General features: G+C 40.5%; 1 protein-coding gene across 4 annotated transcripts in view; it reads left to right on the top strand.

Annotated features, from left to right (window-relative positions):
* Positions 1 to 18,257, top strand: part of GSK3B (glycogen synthase kinase 3 beta) — a 157,826-nt gene that overhangs the window by 96,673 nt on the left and 42,896 nt on the right. For all 4 annotated transcript variants that reach the window (XM_055809021.1, XM_055809023.1, XM_055809020.1 and 1 more), the window contains exons 4-7: positions 3,375 to 3,485; positions 6,436 to 6,566; positions 8,378 to 8,484; positions 17,701 to 17,798. In XM_055809021.1, the coding sequence (XP_055664996.1) occupies positions 3,375 to 3,485; positions 6,436 to 6,566; positions 8,378 to 8,484; positions 17,701 to 17,798 (447 nt within the window). The remainder of the gene's footprint in view (positions 1 to 3,374; positions 3,486 to 6,435; positions 6,567 to 8,377; positions 8,485 to 17,700; positions 17,799 to 18,257) is intronic.

Genomic DNA, 18,257 nt, shown 5'->3' with positions numbered 1-18,257 from the left:
AGAGGCATTTCAGAGGTGCTCTGATGGTTAGGTTACCTTCGTTTGTTCCCAGCCCAGCAATTTTGAAACAGCAGTGTGGAAACAAGTCACACGTGGAATACATGGTAAGGTTTGAAAAAGGCTTCCTGTAATGGAAAGATAAGCCTTGATCCTCCTGCTTGATCCTCAAGCAATTGCCCTCATTTGGCAAGCTCTTTGCGCTGACCCTGTTTCCTATTGCAATACATCTGGGTCACTGGAAAAATATGTTTAGGAGGAATGCATGGGGTAGGCAACCCAGGTTACGTCATCCTCGGAGCTTGTCAGGCCATGACTGCTTCCCAGCTTGTCCTCAATCTTGGTCAGGGGAATCCAGGTAATTTGGATGTGATATTCATCCAGTTTATATTCACAGAGAAGCATGAGGGCTCTTAAAAAGTGTATTCTGAGTGTTTGTCAGATTTGTGCCAGGTGGCGTCAGGAGGAGGTAGGTCAGAACACTTGAATCATCTTTAATTCATGAAAGTAGTCATTTAGAGCACTTCTGAAGTGTCAGTTGCTTGTGGTAGGAGTGGAATATGCAGCTACTTACATACACAACACCATAAGCCTTGCCTTTATAGTTGCATATTAAGGTTTTGGGTACGTCAAATGGTACACCAAAACTTGTTTGTTGGCTGGGGGAAAGGTGTTCGTGTGCCTTCATGTTCTAGGTGATAATGTGCGATACGTGTTTACACAGGAGGAATACCACGCAAAACCCGTGTTGTTTGTTCAAGTGCTGTGGGTAGCATCAAAACTCCTAAGCGTTGGTGGGTGAGGGCAAAACCTCCATCTCCAACTCAGGTGCCTTGAGGTTTTTTGTACTTGTGTCATGTCATGCCATTGAATTAGTTCCATTTCCAAAAGAACATAAGATATAAATGGAAGAGAGAAAAGCAAAGCAAAGGTGGTATGAAGTGTAACTCTTAAAACTCGCTGTTGTGAGGTAGCATAGATGGGGTTTTATGGTCACATGTATTACTGTTTTACATGTCTCTTTTTGCCTGTTACTATGAGAGGATAATGAAATCACTATAATTCCATTTTACTCACATTTTTTTCACTCTCTAACCTCTCATGTAAATCTTTTTGATACATGGCATATGAATCCTCAAATGAAAGTAATCAACCTTAGTTAGTAACAGAGTACTCTGTGCAGTGACTTGCTACCAGTAAGACTTTCCCATCCTCCAGGAGGCAAGCATTCAACTTATTCATCAGGTTGTATCTGCACTGAACGAAACAGAATTCATATTCATGCGACTGTTTTCTCTCTTGGTGTACAAGTTGCCTTACCAGGCATAAGTTAACTTTGAAAATTCAGGACATTTATTTTCCTTATCTTATAACTAATACCTTGAAGGCTCTGACCTAAGAAGATGTCATGGTGGATTTTTATTGGTTTGAAGTGAGAGTCAGGGAAAGAACTTCTCTTGTTGCAGAAGGGAAAGTGCTAAAATAAAAGTACATTGGGTTTTTGCATATATTTGCATATCCATGGAGTTCCAGAGCTATCTGGGTTTTCCTCTGTACTGCTGGTAGTTGTCCCTCCTCATCCATTTCAAAAAGTTTGTTCTCCAGCCTGGTCCCCAGATCCCTTATGTTGTTACGCAGTTCCTGGGATGGCACTGGGAGAGGCACAACACAGGCAGGGTTTCAGAGGCGGCTGCTCCTTGTCTGTGCTGCAGAAATACCATAAAAGCAGAAACAAGTAAGTGGGCCATTGGCATTTGCTTAATGCTGGTGTTATTACCACTGTCACTTAAGCAATGCTATTAAAAAAAGAGCATCCTTTTTGTAGGGAAGAGTGTAGGCAGGGCCTTGCAAGGTGACATGGCCTGTTAGGAGGTATTGGTAAGAATTATTAAAATGTCCTGAAAATATGAGCATTTATTGCCAAGTTATGATGAACAGAGATCCTCAATTCTGGGTCTCTAACAGCGCACAAACCCAGCAGTTCTTTGCATATTGGGTTTTCAAGGTGTGTATTTCTGTGTGTGTTTCCATGTGCTCATTGGAGACTGCGGCTCTTGGAGGCAGGTAAGGAGGACTGAGCACTGTGAGGGTAACAGACCATGCTGTGCTTGAAGTGATGTGTTAAGTCGCATATTAAATTGAGGTGGAGGGCAAAAACAAAAACCCAAAACCAAACACATCACATTATTCAATTGCTATAGCTAAATGACGTCTGGTTTCGGGCATTAAGATACATAGCCAGGGGACCTGCTGACAAGGGACTCCAGTTGAAGACCTGGGAGTTCTGTACTGCTTCTATCTGTATAGTCTCTATGCATTGCCTTTCTCTAGAGAAAGATCTAGCTGTTAATACAGCAAGCGCAGGAGAGGTTACTTTTGGTTAATTCACCTCACTTTCAGAAATATTTTTTCGGGTTGATACAGTTAATTATACCCACCTCCGCACCCCCCAACATTAAATGTGTTCACAGTCCAGATAGAATTCGTACAGAAGACTGCATTAAAATATCAGAAGTCTTTTTAAGACCTGTTTTACTGCCGAAAATGCTGTTCCACAATTAGGCACTATGTGATTATAGTACTTTGTCACTTCATTCCTCTTTGTTCCTTCTTTCCTTCGCTAACGTATTTTGTAATGAAGTACCTTATTGAAAGCTACTTTTGTTGCTTCTCTGTTACGTTCACCCAGACCTCTAACCTGATCCTAGATCTTAAAAGTGATACTGGAGTCTTTGGTTTAGACCTGTTGCCATGAATAAGTTTGTATGTTTAAGTTGGATATAACTGGGGCATCATAAGACGTGTAAACGGAATGGTTACAAACGTGAGCACTGGCTTATTGTCTGTGGATGATTAATATGTATTATTAATAGCTAAGAATTTAGTGAGAGCAAAGTAACATTTCTAACAGGTTCAGGGCGTTTAAACTTTTTTTTTTGATATGTGTAGTTGTTAAGTGAGTCTGGGACTTTTAAATTTGCGCTACTTGGGTTTTGGCGGGTGAGGGTCTAATGAGTTAATAGACTGCTCTAAATAATTATGCAGATGTCACCTTGAAATATCTTTTAACGAAAATATTGACTGGGCAGAACAATTATATCCTTGTCCCCATTTGTAATCCGAAAATGCCTTATGTTTGAGAGCATATTAATTAATGTGACCTTAAATATAAGTTTGACTTAAGTATTAGTGCACAATTGGAAAGCCTGAAGGACAAACAGCGTGGCAACAGTTCACATTCCCACTGAAGACATATACTTAAAATGTCCACAGCTTTCTCATCCTGTTGGCTTCTCTGAATGCTTTAATTGTACTTTGTGCTTCACATCTATTGCTGATTTTTTTTTTTTTTTTTTTTCCTCTTTATTCTCTTTCAGAAAGATGAGGTGTACCTCAACTTGGTGCTGGACTATGTTCCTGAAACAGTATACAGAGTTGCCAGACATTACAGTCGGGCCAAACAGACACTCCCTATGATTTATGTCAAGGTAGGTAACTGATAGATATGGTTAGATGAAGAAGGATATTAAAGGAATAGACTCTGTGGATACCTCTTCTCTGGCATAATTAGTTTTCTGACATTCTTAGGAGCCCTTACATCTCGAGGCAAGGAAAAAAAGAATTAGAATATTATTTGTTACAGTGAAGGAAGAATAGAGGCTTAAAGTAAGCACTCCGGATTTCTTGCTTTACAGAAATCTTCGAATGGGGGCAGGATGGGAGAGTGTTTTGTTTTTGAAGCAGCTTAGATAGAGACTGACATCAGCCAGGTTAGCAGGTTCAGTTTTCTGAGATGATGAAGACACAGTAGTACAAAGGTCAGGAACAGAAAGAGGATGTCAGAAGTGTAATAATCTCGTATCTGTTATCTTCTACTTTTCCTTGCATATCTATTGTGGACATGAAAGGCGTATTTTTGTCCCCATTTGGAGATCATTGGCTCTTGTCTTGAAAAGCTACATGGAGTAAGATACTTGTACGCACGTTGTAGCCTCAAAACCTCACTTAAGTTGTCTGCATCTTTTGTTTTTTACAAAGTAGTTCAAATAAGTAATTTTTTTTTTTTTGTCAAACATGGGACCCATCTCGGTCTCATAATTGTATTTCATATATTATGGTGACCACAGTCCACGTGCCAGTGAATGGTCATGTTTTCACATAGCATTAACTTGTTAACATGGCATCCAGGTAACATTAAGTGGAAATTTGCGACAAATATTCCTGATTCATATTGATTTCTCCAGACTCCTCTTTAAAAGTGTGTGATGCTTAACGTGAGGGTGGGCTTAAGAAAAAAACTTCAATTTGATTGAAAGACGATGAAAGTTACAAAGGTGAAAGCTACAAATAGTAATTATTCCAATAACAAAGTGTTGTGCCATAACTGCATATGCATAAATTGTAAATAGCATGTCTCAGCAGTAGGCAGCACTGGTGCTTGTGTTTTAAGAAAGCACTGAATTTTATCATACAGCAGTAACAATTTCTACTGCAAGGTCACTCTGGTCAGTTGGTGGAGCAGCGTGTCTTCAGGTTATGTGCTCCCCAGACTCTGTTAGCTTAGCTTTTGATAAATTGTTTAAATACGTCTTTTGTCAGTACTCTAGCTCTAATTGCTCTTCATTGTGGGAACTTGGGGAAAAATTGTCCTGACAGTTTGAGAGAAAATTCTGCTTGAACTCTTTTTACCTTGCTGGATGCTTGGGACTTTTGTTCTAGGTAGCCTGGAAGGCTGTTCTTATTTTTCTGGCAAGGCAAACCTTTCTCATAATCCTGTATTTAAAAAGATCATGTTACCTTGGTGTCGCTGAAGCTTTTGCAATTTTCCGGGCATCTTGGCTACACAAAGGTCAGATCATACCTGTTCGTTCACTTCTGATTGATACCTAGGCAGGTAGAGAGCTGCTCTTCCCTGGCTAACAAAAAGACTGTTAAGGAAATCCAGGGAAGCTTTTCTAGTGGTCTTTTTGTTAATTTTTATTTGTAACTTCTAACATGCTGTAAGAAATTCTTGGAAATTTTGGGTTTACTGTGTGGAGATGAAAGGTATACTTTCTAAATCCCACATGTGTTGACTTGCCTCCTCAAGTTAGAGCAGTCTTTTGCATAATTTTGCAATCCACTTGCACAATACATAACGTGTCTAGAACAGGCAATTCAGAAAATGTGTTTGCTTTTCTTTGTGCAGAGTTGTGGTTTTCAAAAACAAATACGAAAACTAAAGGCCTGAAGCCAAAATTCAAGTGATTCTCCTCCTGTTCCTACCTTCCCCACCAAATAAACAACAGGAAAAAAAAACAAAACAAAAAAAACCCAAACAACAAGGGAGGGAGAAAGTGTAAAAACAAAGATAGTGGTGAAAGTGAGGCAAACATGACCTGATATCAATATCTAGCAATTGCACCCGGCTTTACAGACCGTTAAAGGTGAACTGTGGAGAATGTGCTTAGAAAAGGAAAGCGTGGAGGTGCGTGTTCAGTACAGTGTCCTGCTGGGGCTTGATCTTAAATGGAACCTTGTGGGGGACACAACAAAGATAACAAATAACCTGGTAGCCTGTGGTCAACCTTGAAACAGAGCTTCCCGTGTCTTTATGACTGTATGTGCTATACAGTCCTAACTATATCTCAGCTCATTATTCTCCATAGTCAAAAGTGTGTAGCTCCAGTAGCTGGACATCCTCCCCTTGCCCTGTAATCTTGCTCTGTGAAGCTCTTGGCTCCCTAACATCTCCCCTTGCTGTATTCCCCCTTGCTAAGGTTAGCCAGCCTTGGAAAAGAGGCAGAGAAAACTCTCCCTCAGCATACTTGTTTGCTGTGCCTTGCATAAAAACAACTGTTTGGAATAATTTTATCTTCCTGCTCTTTTTGTCCAGAGATTTGAAATTAAAATGAGTCTGTCCCCTCACCGAGAGAAACCGGGAGATTCACTCAAGTGACAGTCTGAGACACTACCATAGTCCTTGGGCAACTTTTAATATGTTGTTAATAACTTCATCAACTAAAGGGTTTTCTTCGGGGTTTTGGGGGGTGGTGTTTTTAGTTCTGTGGTTTGGGTGTTTGTTGTTTGGGGTTTTTTTTATATAACCTGGAATACTTCATTTCTATAAAGCGAACTGCAACACCTTTATTCTGTGTATGTTTTTTATGACTACCATGATTTATAAACGTTGTAAAGCTGGCACAATCTTTTTTTGAAGTTGTGCTTATTCTTGAAAGGACAAGTGAACAACTTTGAACTGCATGTGCAGGTGTGTGGCAAGGGGCGAGTGGAGAAGGTATGTGAATACCTTGCCCATCTTCATAGCACTAATGCATTCAGTGGGGTCTTTTTTGAGTGCTTTTGATTTTCTTTTCTAATAAAGAGTTTGTGCTAAATGAATTGTTTACCCTGTTTTGACTGGGAAAGCATGCCTTATGCAATGTTTCTGTGTTCCAGTTGTACATGTATCAGCTGTTCCGGAGTTTAGCCTATATCCATTCCTTTGGGATCTGCCACCGGGATATAAAACCACAGAACCTCTTGCTGGACCCTGATACAGCTGTTCTAAAACTCTGTGACTTTGGAAGGTAAGTGCATCTGTGGCCTGAAACCTGGTGGAAAGAGCTTCCTTCAAAGTGAACCTGGTGCAATTTTGAAAGGAAATCCTCTGTGTTCCTCGGGTCATAATTTGTAGTTTTGAAAGAGAAATTATTAATACTCTGTTTTCCTCTCAAAATGAGTTCATGTGGGGGGGAGGGTATCAAGAGGGAAGGAATTAAAGTTCAAGCCTGTTACTTATGCAGGTATTGGAAAAATAAAATAAATACTCTGTCACATAGGGGAAAATACTGCACCGTAGAAAAGTACAACCAAACATTAGGGTGAAATAGGTTTGGGGAAGAGAGGACAAGCGCAATGACATAGTAACCTAAAAAGGCTAATGTTACACTTTATTAGTCTACTTTTATGTACACCAGTTCACTTAGTATTTCAAATAGTGTAGGGGCTCAAGATCAGAAGCAACACTTCTAGCTGAAGCTCTTACATAGTGGACATTTGTGTCCTAGTTTCCAATGCCACATTTACTTCCAATATTCATTCAAGTGAATCGCCTTTAGGGTCCAGCCCCCATCTTAGAACTGATGCAGAAATTCTGGGAATCCACTCTGAGATAAGACAGATTTTTCTCCAGGGAAGTTCAGTTTTTAGATTGTGCTATAACTTTGCAGACTAAAATAGTTAGGGCATATGTGCGAGAGGTCATGGAAGCTGCTGTTGCTAAATTCGCTTGCCCGTAGTGAGTAGGAATGTCAGATGGTGGTTATTCAAGCAGTGCATCGTCATGCCTCGTGGCTCAGGAATCTCCTCCTCAGCTCTACCTCACAAGTGTTGGAGCAAAATAGGAATTGCACTGAAACTCAGAAGTAACAGTGCATAAAAAGGTGGTACTTCCTCTGTGTCAATGGTGGGAATTTGTTAATTGTAGTTTCTGTATGGAAAAAGAAAAGTGAGACCTCTTACAACAGGCTAAATGGGTGGTGGGAATCTTTCTTCCCTGAGGCTGAGGGGGGTGTCTGGAAGGCTGGACCTTGGATTTGGCTGGCATGTCACTCTGCTGGGTTGGGTGCTGCTTAGTTGAATGTCGTATTACTGAAAGAGCAGTTTTGTCTTCCAGCTCCTTTCCATCTTAACACTTGATGTTAAGGAAGAAGTATAATATGTTCGTAGATTCATGTTCCAAAAGTAATGTGCTCCCGTGTTCCTTTATTTTCTTAGATTCTCCCAAAGGCAGTGGTTGGGGCAGTAGTGTAGGTTAGATCCCTTGTGGCTGATCTCTTGCAGTATAAATGAAGCCTTCATGTTACTCGTGGACTATTAACATGTGACTAAAATGGCAAAGGTTTTCTGCTTTGTCTCCTCATACCCCTTTTGCCTCATACCACGCTCCCATAAATGGCCAAGAGCCAGAATATTCTGATGGGAACTAAAAAATAGAAAATTTAAAAAAACACTCTTAGTTCTGGTGAGTATCCAAAACTTTTGAACCTTAAAAGGTAACTACATTTGACTGAACCATATTCTGTCCTCTTCTTCTTTGTAAACAAACCTTTGTACCTGGCAAAAGGCTACTGCCAGCCAAAAATCTGACCCTATTTATCACCTAGATTGTAGTCAGAGTTTCCTTTGCAATGTCCAGTATAAGGAGCTGCTTCATGGGTTGGACTGATCTCATGGTAAATCATCGAGTCCGTGGCTTTCATCAGTTTAGAAGAACACAGTACATTAGCATTTAGGAATTGGGGATGGGTGAGGAGTGCCAAAGCTTAATGTTGGTCTGCACTGCAATATTGTAAAACTATTAATTACTGAAAGATTTATTATTTTGTTTCCTTTTCAGTGCAAAACAGCTGGTTCGTGGAGAACCTAATGTCTCATACATCTGCTCTCGGTACTACAGGGCACCAGAGTTGATCTTTGGAGCCACCGATTATACCTCCAGTATAGGTATGTATGTGTATTTGTTGAAGTCTGTACGAACTCCATGAGTTTTTATCCTGTAGTAAAGTGTGAAGCTTTCCAGAGATCTCTGATGTAATCCCCAGACAGAATTGTACTGTGAATGGTTAGGTACCGCTTCTAATGAAATGTATGCATTTGGTAGACGACTGCTGTGATTTCTATGCCTTTTGAGATTCCAGTGTCAATTACATTAAGAAAGGGGCTTTTTTAATGTATGGGAGGAAATCTGATTTCAAACAAAAAAAATCCAGGTAATTTAGCCATTTAGTTTAAAAGTAGGTATGAGATGTCAAGCCGTTTGATGACTTAAAATAACTGGTAAAGAATGAGTGTAGAAATATCAACTACTGCTTCTGATATGCTGTGATCTAGACACAAATAATTCTGTAACTTACTTGGCTTTTAGTAAAGAGTTTTTAGCGGGAGGGAAAATGTGGACTAAAGACTGGCTTTAAACTTTCTTGATAGTTTTAATATACAGCAGTCTTTCTGATACAGCTTATTCTGTTAGCTTTTGCTGTCCTTTGGTCATTAATTTTGAACACGAAGAAGACTTCTTTCCAACACCTTTGCACATAGCTGTGTCATGGCAATGTTAGGAAAGCTGGAGGTTTTGGCAGAGGACAGGTAACAGCCAGGTTTTCTTACAGTGGAGTCCTAAAAATGAACAGCAAATGAAAAATCATAAAAATGAACAGCAGTGTGTTGGCTGGTTGTGGGTAACTTCAGGGTTGTTTTTTTTAGTCAAGATATTCCCTGGGCTCCTTCTAAGTGCTAGTGCTAAAGAGATGAGATTTGACTCTCAGGTTCCTCAAAATTGTGCTAAGTTTTTACCTTGCTGGTGGACTTGAGTCACTTAAGCGAGGTTTAATATGTTCAAAAGGGTTTGGACATCGTGACCAAGTCTTGGCGGAATATGTTTATAACCAGTTAAAGTATGATTAAAGCTAGTGTTTTCTAACAGATTAATGGCTGGCTGGCTTGTTTCAACTGAAAAAAAGAAGTGTTCTGAAGACTTAATTGCTCTCGCTCATTTTTTCCCCGTTACTCTTCATCAGTACATGTTGTAGCAACACTTGCATATCTGCCCAGTAGAAAGAAAGATGCAGAACTCTAACAAGTCTGAAGAGCTGTAAGAAAGTAATGGCACAATAAAGATAAAAGGGCAGAACTCATGGAATGGTTGGCCACTGCCTAAAGTGGCAGCCCCAGCCCTACTCTTTCTTGCCCCTGGATGCCCCAGCTCTCACAGTTTACTGTTTAACATGCTGATTCAGCTTTAAGTATCAAGAGACTCTTGGTTAGGTTAACTTTCTGTTGCGTTAGTGAGTTGAATTAGCATTTCTGTGTAGTCCCATAAGCAGCAGAGCCCAGGTAAAGTGGCAGGAGCTCATGAGTGAGGGGAAAGTGGCTGGTCCTGACTGACATCTTTTTGCCAGCTGAGAGCTAATAGATTAGCTCAGCTGCATTATCAGAATGCACTGAGACAACTTGTTTCAGAGGGTAACTGGATAAAACAAACGTTTTAGGTATCGCCAGAAGAGACTGCTTTATAGATAAGGCTGTGAAATGTCTCTTGCTCCAACTGTATAATGACTTTAATCTTGCACGTTTTTCCCCAGACCCTTTTTAAAACTGCTCTTTCCATTTTTGTTTTCTTAGCTACTGGTCCCTAAAGTAGTTCTAATAAAAATAGCATTCTGAAGTGAGGGGTCAGTTTTCCACTTGTGAAAATAATCATGAATTTTAACTGTCGTTCAGACTTTCTTTTGCCCCCCCCCCCCCCCCCCCAAAAAAAAACCCAAACCACAAACCAGTAACAACAAAAAACAGACCTGTCCCCCTAAGCCCCTTCTTTGAAACTGGCACAGAATAGCTTGAAAACGAAGTTCAACAAATATTCCTTCCTTTCCTCCCTCTACTTCCTTCTCAACACAAACCTCGCGTTTGGGACTTGAGCAGTAATTAAATGCTTTTGCAAACTTTGCAGTTTCACAATGTTCTTCACTATGTTAGAAATTCTAGGGATTGTTTTGTGGTGCTGCTGTTCCCTGTGATGGTAAATACCTGAACAGTCCTTAGCTCTTGCTAGATAGGCAGCACAGCGCTCGGTGAGAATTCTTCCCCATGTCACATAGGATTGCTCGTCCAGACTCAACCAGCGTTATTCGTACACCAGCCAACCCACACAGATAGGTTTCTTAAGAGAGGGAGAGGAAGGAACATTTAATTATCAGTACTTCATCTGTAGCTCAAAGTACAAGGAACTGAGAAACATTCCGGTATTGTAATATTGCATTTTAAACTTTTTTTTTTTTTAATGTGGGCATTCTTGTGTTTTCTAGTTCTTGTAGTCTTCTGAATTGCTAGCACAACAGCCTTTTCCTGCTATCCAGTCTTTTTCTCTGTATAAGAATCCACTTCTGTGTGTGTGTGTGGTAACAAAAAACCTGTCATACGTGTATGGTAGGGATCTTCACTCTTCCGTTTAAGTATACTATCTTAAAACTACATTAAAAACTGTGAATATTCAGTGAAGACCATGAAGCCAAAAAGTGTTCTAAGTAGAATTTTTTTGAATGCTATCTGCAAGGCATTTGGTTGTTTTCCTAAGGTTTTTGTTGGTTGTTAACGTTACTGCAGTCTGATACAACCATAAGCTCTGCAATGTTTGAAAGTATTTCTGAGGAAGAAGTGCTTTGTTAAGCTTGGTCAGTGACACTGTGGTGGCCCAGGACTGACAGATAGCCCAGCCAGCCTGCATCACGACCCTTTCAGTAGTTAGTCATCTTGTTTAGCACTGTAACTAGTAGTTGCATTAGGCTGTCTGGCTTCATCCAGGTTGTCTTTTAACATACAAATTCATCCTTGCAACATCACTTGCTCTTTAATGCATCAGAAACTAAAGTTGGTTGCAGGATGTGTGTGTCTATCCTGGACGTCGCAACAAAACTGTAATCTGGCTTTTAACTGCTACCTTGATTAGTTCATCAAAGTGCATGACTTAGTCTAACCCAAAAAGTCCCTTTGCCCCTGGCTGTGAGCTATTTTTAGTGTTTGTTGCACTTCTGTAAAGTACTGCATTAGTGCCATCTTTAAATATATATGATAGCAGGGGTAGTGTCAAAACACTTTTACTGCAGTTAATGCCTGTGTGTGTGTCATCCGGCAGACCTGGGACAATTGTTAAAATAATGACCTGGGAAATGACCTATTCAAGTTTTTAAAGAATCCCTTTTGCCAAATAGCTACAAATCCAGGCCTGTAATAGCTTTGTCATCTGCATTACAGCTTTAAGGGATCGTTCAGTGGTCAGGCACAAGCATTCATGTCAGTTGGGTGCCTTCATGGCTTGTACAGTTTGGGCCTCCCTGCACCTTCGACTGTGAATTCTGCAAGTATGTGTGCGTCCCGAAGGCTTGCTGGGGGTGGCACATAGTTTCATTCCTGCAGCTGCTTAGTAGGAGGTTTTTTTTGCAAACCGAGCTCTTCAGCTATCCCTTGACAGCATTTTGGCCGAAGGTTCTTCCTTGACGGTCTGTGTGTGTGTTAGGCCATCCCAGAGTATGTGGCTGGCATGCTGCTGGCTGCACTGGTCATGTAGGTACTGAAAAACTGTGGGATGGCTGCCCACGTTCCCCTTCAGCGTCCTGGGACAAACAGGCAGGAGCAGGGGGGTGCAGATGTTCTGTTGCCATGTGATCCTCTTGTATAAAAAGAAGCTGTGCCTTAAGCTTTACCTCCATAACATACGTCTAATTACTAGGTTGGGTGATGGAGCAAGGGGGGGCTCACCAGGATGTGGCGATGCTTCTGGATAACAAGGGTCTGCTGGTCTCGGTGCATTTTCTCCATCACTGCCCTGGTGGAGTTGAGAGCATTCCAGAGGGAACATTTATAGCCACTGGCAGGGAAAGATTGATCTGCCTGGCTGTATTGCTGGCTTCGCTTGGGGTATCCAAAAATAAGTGTCGTGAAGTTACTCATTCACTTTCTTAGCAAGTGTTAAGACCGGGGGAGAGGGTATTTCACCTTGGCAGTCTGGAGCAGAAGGGCCTCTGGAGGTGTGCATAGTTGGGCTGTCTCAGAGTTTCTTGGGGAAGAACCACCATGAGATGTCCCAAACCTGTTGCCAGACAGTAAAAGTACTTGCCTCTGTGTTTCAGAGGGCAACCTTTAATGCGGAAAGTAAGCGTGTGTTAATTTACATAATTATTCTATTACCTGTCATTGTAGTTTCATCTCCTCATTGCAGAATAATAGATAACTGTGTTTAGCTTTTGTTCCCAATACTGGAACAAGCAAGGTTTTCCAAGTGTTCTCAGGTTTCAGCCTTATTCTGTTTCCATAATCTGTGGTGTCTTCATGTGCAAAACTTGCACCAACATAGCACACATGCTCGTCATCCAGAAGTTTTGCTCTCATTCTGAAATCTCAAAAATGGTTCCAAGCAAGCAGCAATGAAAAGCACTTTGGGCTCTGGCATTTGGCAGCTAGAAGCTGCTGATTTTATGACTTCCTAGGGCTGCTTTTCTGACTCTTGGTTTCTTCCCTGCTAGTTTATTTCTGCAGCTTCCAGAGCAGTGACTTTGAATCACTTCCCAAGAGGGAGAAAGTCCATCAAGATCAAAGGACAGTGAGGCAGAGATGAGTAGATGGGGGGGGGTGGGGGGGTGGGGTGAAATGTGCAGTGTGGAAAGGTAAATGAAATGTGTCCCATAAGTATCAGATAAAGGAAAGTTCTTAATTTGTACAGAATGGATGAGAGTAGGCTCAATTTTTATTTTTTTTTCTTCATGTCCTCCAACTAGCAAGTTCCAGGAGCTGGAGTGTAATACAATGAATGCTGCTTATGCCATGAAGAAGAGTGCCAGCTCCTCAGCTTGGAAAAGCAGAGCTTAAGATCACAAAAATGAAATTCGTAGACAGAGTTTTCTGTCACAGACCACTGGAAATAGCCATTGCCCACTTGGAGAGTGAAGCCAAGGAGTGTATTTTGCAGGTTGTCCTGCCAGATGCCTCTGCCTAAACTAAAGAGAAATTTTCCTTTGTAAGAAAAGGAATCTAATGCTTCTCTAATGCTGGAATGGCATTCAAAAGCAAGGGAATTACATAGGGCATTGTCTAATAATGTCAACTGTGAAGATCAATAAAGTAATAAACACGAATTTAAGGAAAGTGTTGTAGTATAAGAGGCTGTATGAGTTCTTGTGTGCTTAAATTTGTGCAGGTAGTTCATGAGAAAATCGTATTTGTCTGAAGCGTTTTACAAAAAGGTTGGGCATTAGCTACTATTACAACATGTGAAAGCTATCTTAAAGAAGCTTATTTGAAGGTTGCTTTTTGCTGGCAGTTGCATGTACTGTCCGTACAGACTGCATTTCACTGAGGGTATGAAGAGAGTAGCCTTGCCTACCTTATACTTAAAATTACTATGTTTCATTGTTTTCTCCTATAATTTCACATTGTCCCAATAGTTTGACATAAGAATGATTTGTTGGCTTTTTTTTCTGTTAAGATTCTCTCTTATTAACTAGTTTAAAGCATGTGAACGGTAGTCATGTTTTGCCTTAATTCATGTGCACATATTAAAAAGAAATAGTTCAGAAAATGCTTTCCCTCCCATGGGAGTGGGTAGTTGCACCGCAAGCTTGCTCTGAAAGATTATTTACCGATAATCGTTGGCTGTGACTGTGCTAAGGCAGAACAGGTTCTGGGAAGGAGCTATCAAAAACTGCTATTAACTACCTTATCGATTCTCTTAAGTAACATGTCTTTAAATATAGAATTTGGTACACTGTTTACTTCAGGGTTGAGAAAAACGTTACCATCCAAATTTGGAAGATTAAATCTTAAAATGCCAGATTCAAAGCGGGGCGGGGGGGGTGGGGGTAAGGCAAACTATCCCAGAGCTAGATTTTAGTCCTGTTAAATTTGATGGCATTTATGCCATCAAATTCCAGTGGAGCTGAAGTTTCTCAGTTTTTCCATTTATTGTACATTCCTCACCAGGGCTTTGTAAACACCTGTGTAAATTGCGTTTTGTTGACATCCCTGCTTGCAGCTGCTGAAGTTAGCCTCTGCTCTCAGGCTTTCGTTGAGGATGCTTCGAGGGTTTGTTCACTTCCTCGCCCAGGGAACGTTGCCCAAGTCCTAATGTGGAAGTGGGTGAAATTACTTTCCTGGAAGAAGAATGGGGATTTTGGAATGCCTGTAGCTTACTTCAGTGTGTGTTTTAAGTGTTGGCAAGGAAAACCAAGGAAGGTTAAGGAGACTTTTAACAAGGCATTAAATGACCCAGTTTGGAAGATTTCACTGCACAAGGAACCACACAGGTTTCCGATGGATTTGTTGCATGTTTGATGGGTTAAACCCATCATGAATACAGCAAGTATTCCTCAGAGTTCCCCAGCTATTTCCTCATGACCTACATCCTTGCTTTTTCTCCTGTCTCCCCCTGCAATGCCCTTAGCTTTCTCATCTGTCCTCTGCTTGTTTCTGCTTGGCCTTCTTGCTTGAGTGAGCACCTGCGCATCGATGGGCTCATTTGCAGCTGCGGTTTGGCAGGGTGGGGGCAAGCCCAGCACCTCCCACAGGGACTGAGCCCCCTCTCCTCCGCAGCAACACCAATGATTCTCTCCCACACACAACCTTTGTAAGGGATGCGAGACTTCTGCCTTTCAGACTTGTCTGAAATTGGGCGGTGGAGTGCGAAGGCATCAAGGGAGACTGGGAAAGGATAAACCAGCACAAAGCCAACTTCAAGGAGCAACCAGACCAGAGGTTATTTAAAACAGTTTTAAAAAGCCACGGTCTAATTTGAAAAAAAAATCATGCTAGCGTAGTTGGAAAACTTTAAAAGGAAGTGAGTTGTGAATGCTGACTTACTCTTATGTCAGCTCTGGGTTTGTGTATGTTCTGCCGAATACTTTTCCTTCCCATGTAATGTTTCTTTTTAGTGCAAAATAAGGATTGAAGTTTGTAAATAATGATTATAGCTTTGGGGTAACGCTTGTTTTGCATACTCGGTGTAAAGGACTCAGCTTTTTCAAAACCCTTTGAGTACCTAAATAGACTTCTAAGTTACAGTACTCCGCTTAGTACATTGAATTTGTTTCTTTAGTAGTTCTGAAGAAGTCTTTGCTATCTGTTGAACTGTTGTGTAATTTCATATAAGCCCGGTATGCATTGCATGACATAAAAAGTGATTCTTTGCATCATCTTTGTTGTATGTGTTCGTCCAACAGCAGGAGCTATCAGGGAGAGATGGTGTTTAGCAGTTGGACATAATTAAATGTTCTTTACGTGATGCCTCCTTCATTTGTTATCCAAAAGAGATCTTAGCACCTTGGTGGCCACATCAGCTTCTGTTAAATATGACTGAAAGATGAAAAAGCCTAATCTGGTCTGTTTGCTTGTTGACATTCAAGGCTAAAACTCCTGATTATTTCTCACTGCTGTTCATATTGTAAGTAGTTACTTTCTAGGATGTGATGTTTGTACTAAAGCATTGTGTAAAAGAGCATCCATTCGTGACTTAGAGGTGAATGATTTTGAAAGCTGCATTAATGAGCAGTGCTTTTGGTCTACTGTATGTTCCAGTTGAACCCTATCTTTCTTGAGAAGAGAGGGAAGTATTTTTGCATAGCCCCTCTCTCATTTAGAAATGAGGGAATGAAAAGTGTGTTCTGACTTGCAGATTATTTTGTTACCAATCTTAAATTCCTGAAAGTTGGGGGTTTTAAATTATTTTTTTGCATCAGTCTCTAGTGGTTGTGACAAAGTGATAACAGACTGTTTAGAGAACTGTCAGAGACGTTTTCCTTACACAGAGCTTTAGCCATAACTGACAGTGCTGTGTGTATCCTGCTTCCCAGTGACAGAATTCATACACACTGGGGGAATAAGGATCATTGTTGTAGCGTGGATTACCTCAGATTGGAACAGACCTCAGGAGGTAAATTCTCTGGGTTTTGAGTTGTGGTGATGCTGCTATTGATTTGTGGGGGAAGGTTAGCTCGTAAACGTAATAGAGTTTAAAGATGGGTGGAGGGGGACTGGTTTTGTTCTTTTCCCTTTTGGAGCAGTCCAGTATTGTAGGCTTTACAAATCTTCTGTTAACGATTGCTTGTTTGAGGTTAGATTTCAGTACAACGTTTCAGATATACATCGAACAAATGATGACTTTTTCTAGAAAGCCTTATATTCAGTCTGTTTTCTTTGGGGAAGCAGTTCTCTCTGCATCTAGGTGCAATACTTTTACTGTGTTGAGCAGCTTAAACTTCAGTATTTCATGCTCAGTTACAGCAGATTCTCACAAACATCTGCTATGCAGTGTTCACTGCATCTGCTTTGTTAGCTCTTTTGTTCAAAATAAATTTCAAAAATGAAATGCTATATTGTGTAGGACACTTAGATGCATTCTTAAGTTGCTGTTGTAGTATTTAATTGTCTTATTTATCTGTAAGGAAATGTACCTGTCATAGATTATGAAGATTTTCTTCATATAGAGGAACTACATGTGGCTGTGTATGTGTGAAAATTAGTTCATGGCTTCTTCCGTGGATGCTGTTGACCAGATCTGTGACTTGCAGTTCTGTTGTCCAGCCAAGTTTGCATATGCAATTAAGATAGAGATTAGGTCTTGATGTGTCCAAATTAGAGGGGCTGTCTCCCAGATCCCTTAGTCATCATGTACTACGGGATACAAGTTATGCTTCCAGTACTATTTTGTATGCTAACGTATATATGCTTTCAATATGTGGATGAAAAATTGAGTCTATTCAACATTGAGAAACGTTGAAACAGCTGTTGTGGTGGATAATACCTCTGTATAGTTCATGATCAATGTGATTTAAAAACAACACAGTGTTTGGGGAAATTCTTAATTTTCAGGTGGCAGATGTTCTCAGGTCTGTTCCCCTACATGTATGAGTTTTAATGCCTATATATTATAGCATTTAACATTGTTTTCCAGTTCTCATTGTCTCATAATTTGACTTCTAAGATTGTCTGCCCACTGTTGCTTTGTATCTGTGTTTCTAGATTAACACTGAGGAGAGGAATGTTTTTTATTTTTAGCTGTGTTGTATATACTATTAAACGTGGCAAAGAATAAAGTAGCTTCAAATATCTGGGTTTTATATAAATGGCCTGATATGTACCTTTTACTGATACCTTCCTGCGCTTTCCCCTTTTCAGATGTGTGGTCGGCAGGCTGTGTATTGGCTGAACTGTTACTAGGACAACCAATCTTCCCAGGTGACAGTGGTGTGGATCAGTTGGTGGAAATTATCAAGGTATGGAATTTTAAGTGTTGCTTTGACTGCGTTACTCCTTGGGTATCAGCATGAAAACGTGCATTGTTATAAACTTGTCAACATATATATTCTGTCACCATTGTAATGGAGTGTTGCGTGTAAACCATGTCTGGAAACACTACTTTTGCTTTTTTGGAACTTGATGATCTTTATTTGCCTCTCTTGCAGTCATGCATAGTGATATATCATCTTTAAGAGGGGAAAACCCCCTATATAATTAAAAGGATTGCACTTTCAGTGTGCTTAGAAATAATGCTTACATACTGAGTCAATATTTATTAATGTGTGATTTTCATTCTTTAAGAATCTGGCTCTTTTTCCTTTGTTGCATGCAATTAGTACTTGGCTTTGAAAAAAGTGTTATTAAACTTCCTCGTGCCAGATTCTTCACATATGTAGCCTTCTTCCTTCCTTCCAGCTCTTTGAGGTGAAAGGTGA

Source organism: Falco peregrinus, chromosome 6, assembly GCF_023634155.1.
Source record: "Falco peregrinus isolate bFalPer1 chromosome 6, bFalPer1.pri, whole genome shotgun sequence".
NCBI lineage: Eukaryota > Metazoa > Chordata > Aves > Falconiformes > Falconidae > Falco > Falco peregrinus.
The sequence above is the reverse complement of the archived record's forward strand: the minus strand, read 5'-3'. Positions and strand labels throughout refer to the sequence as shown.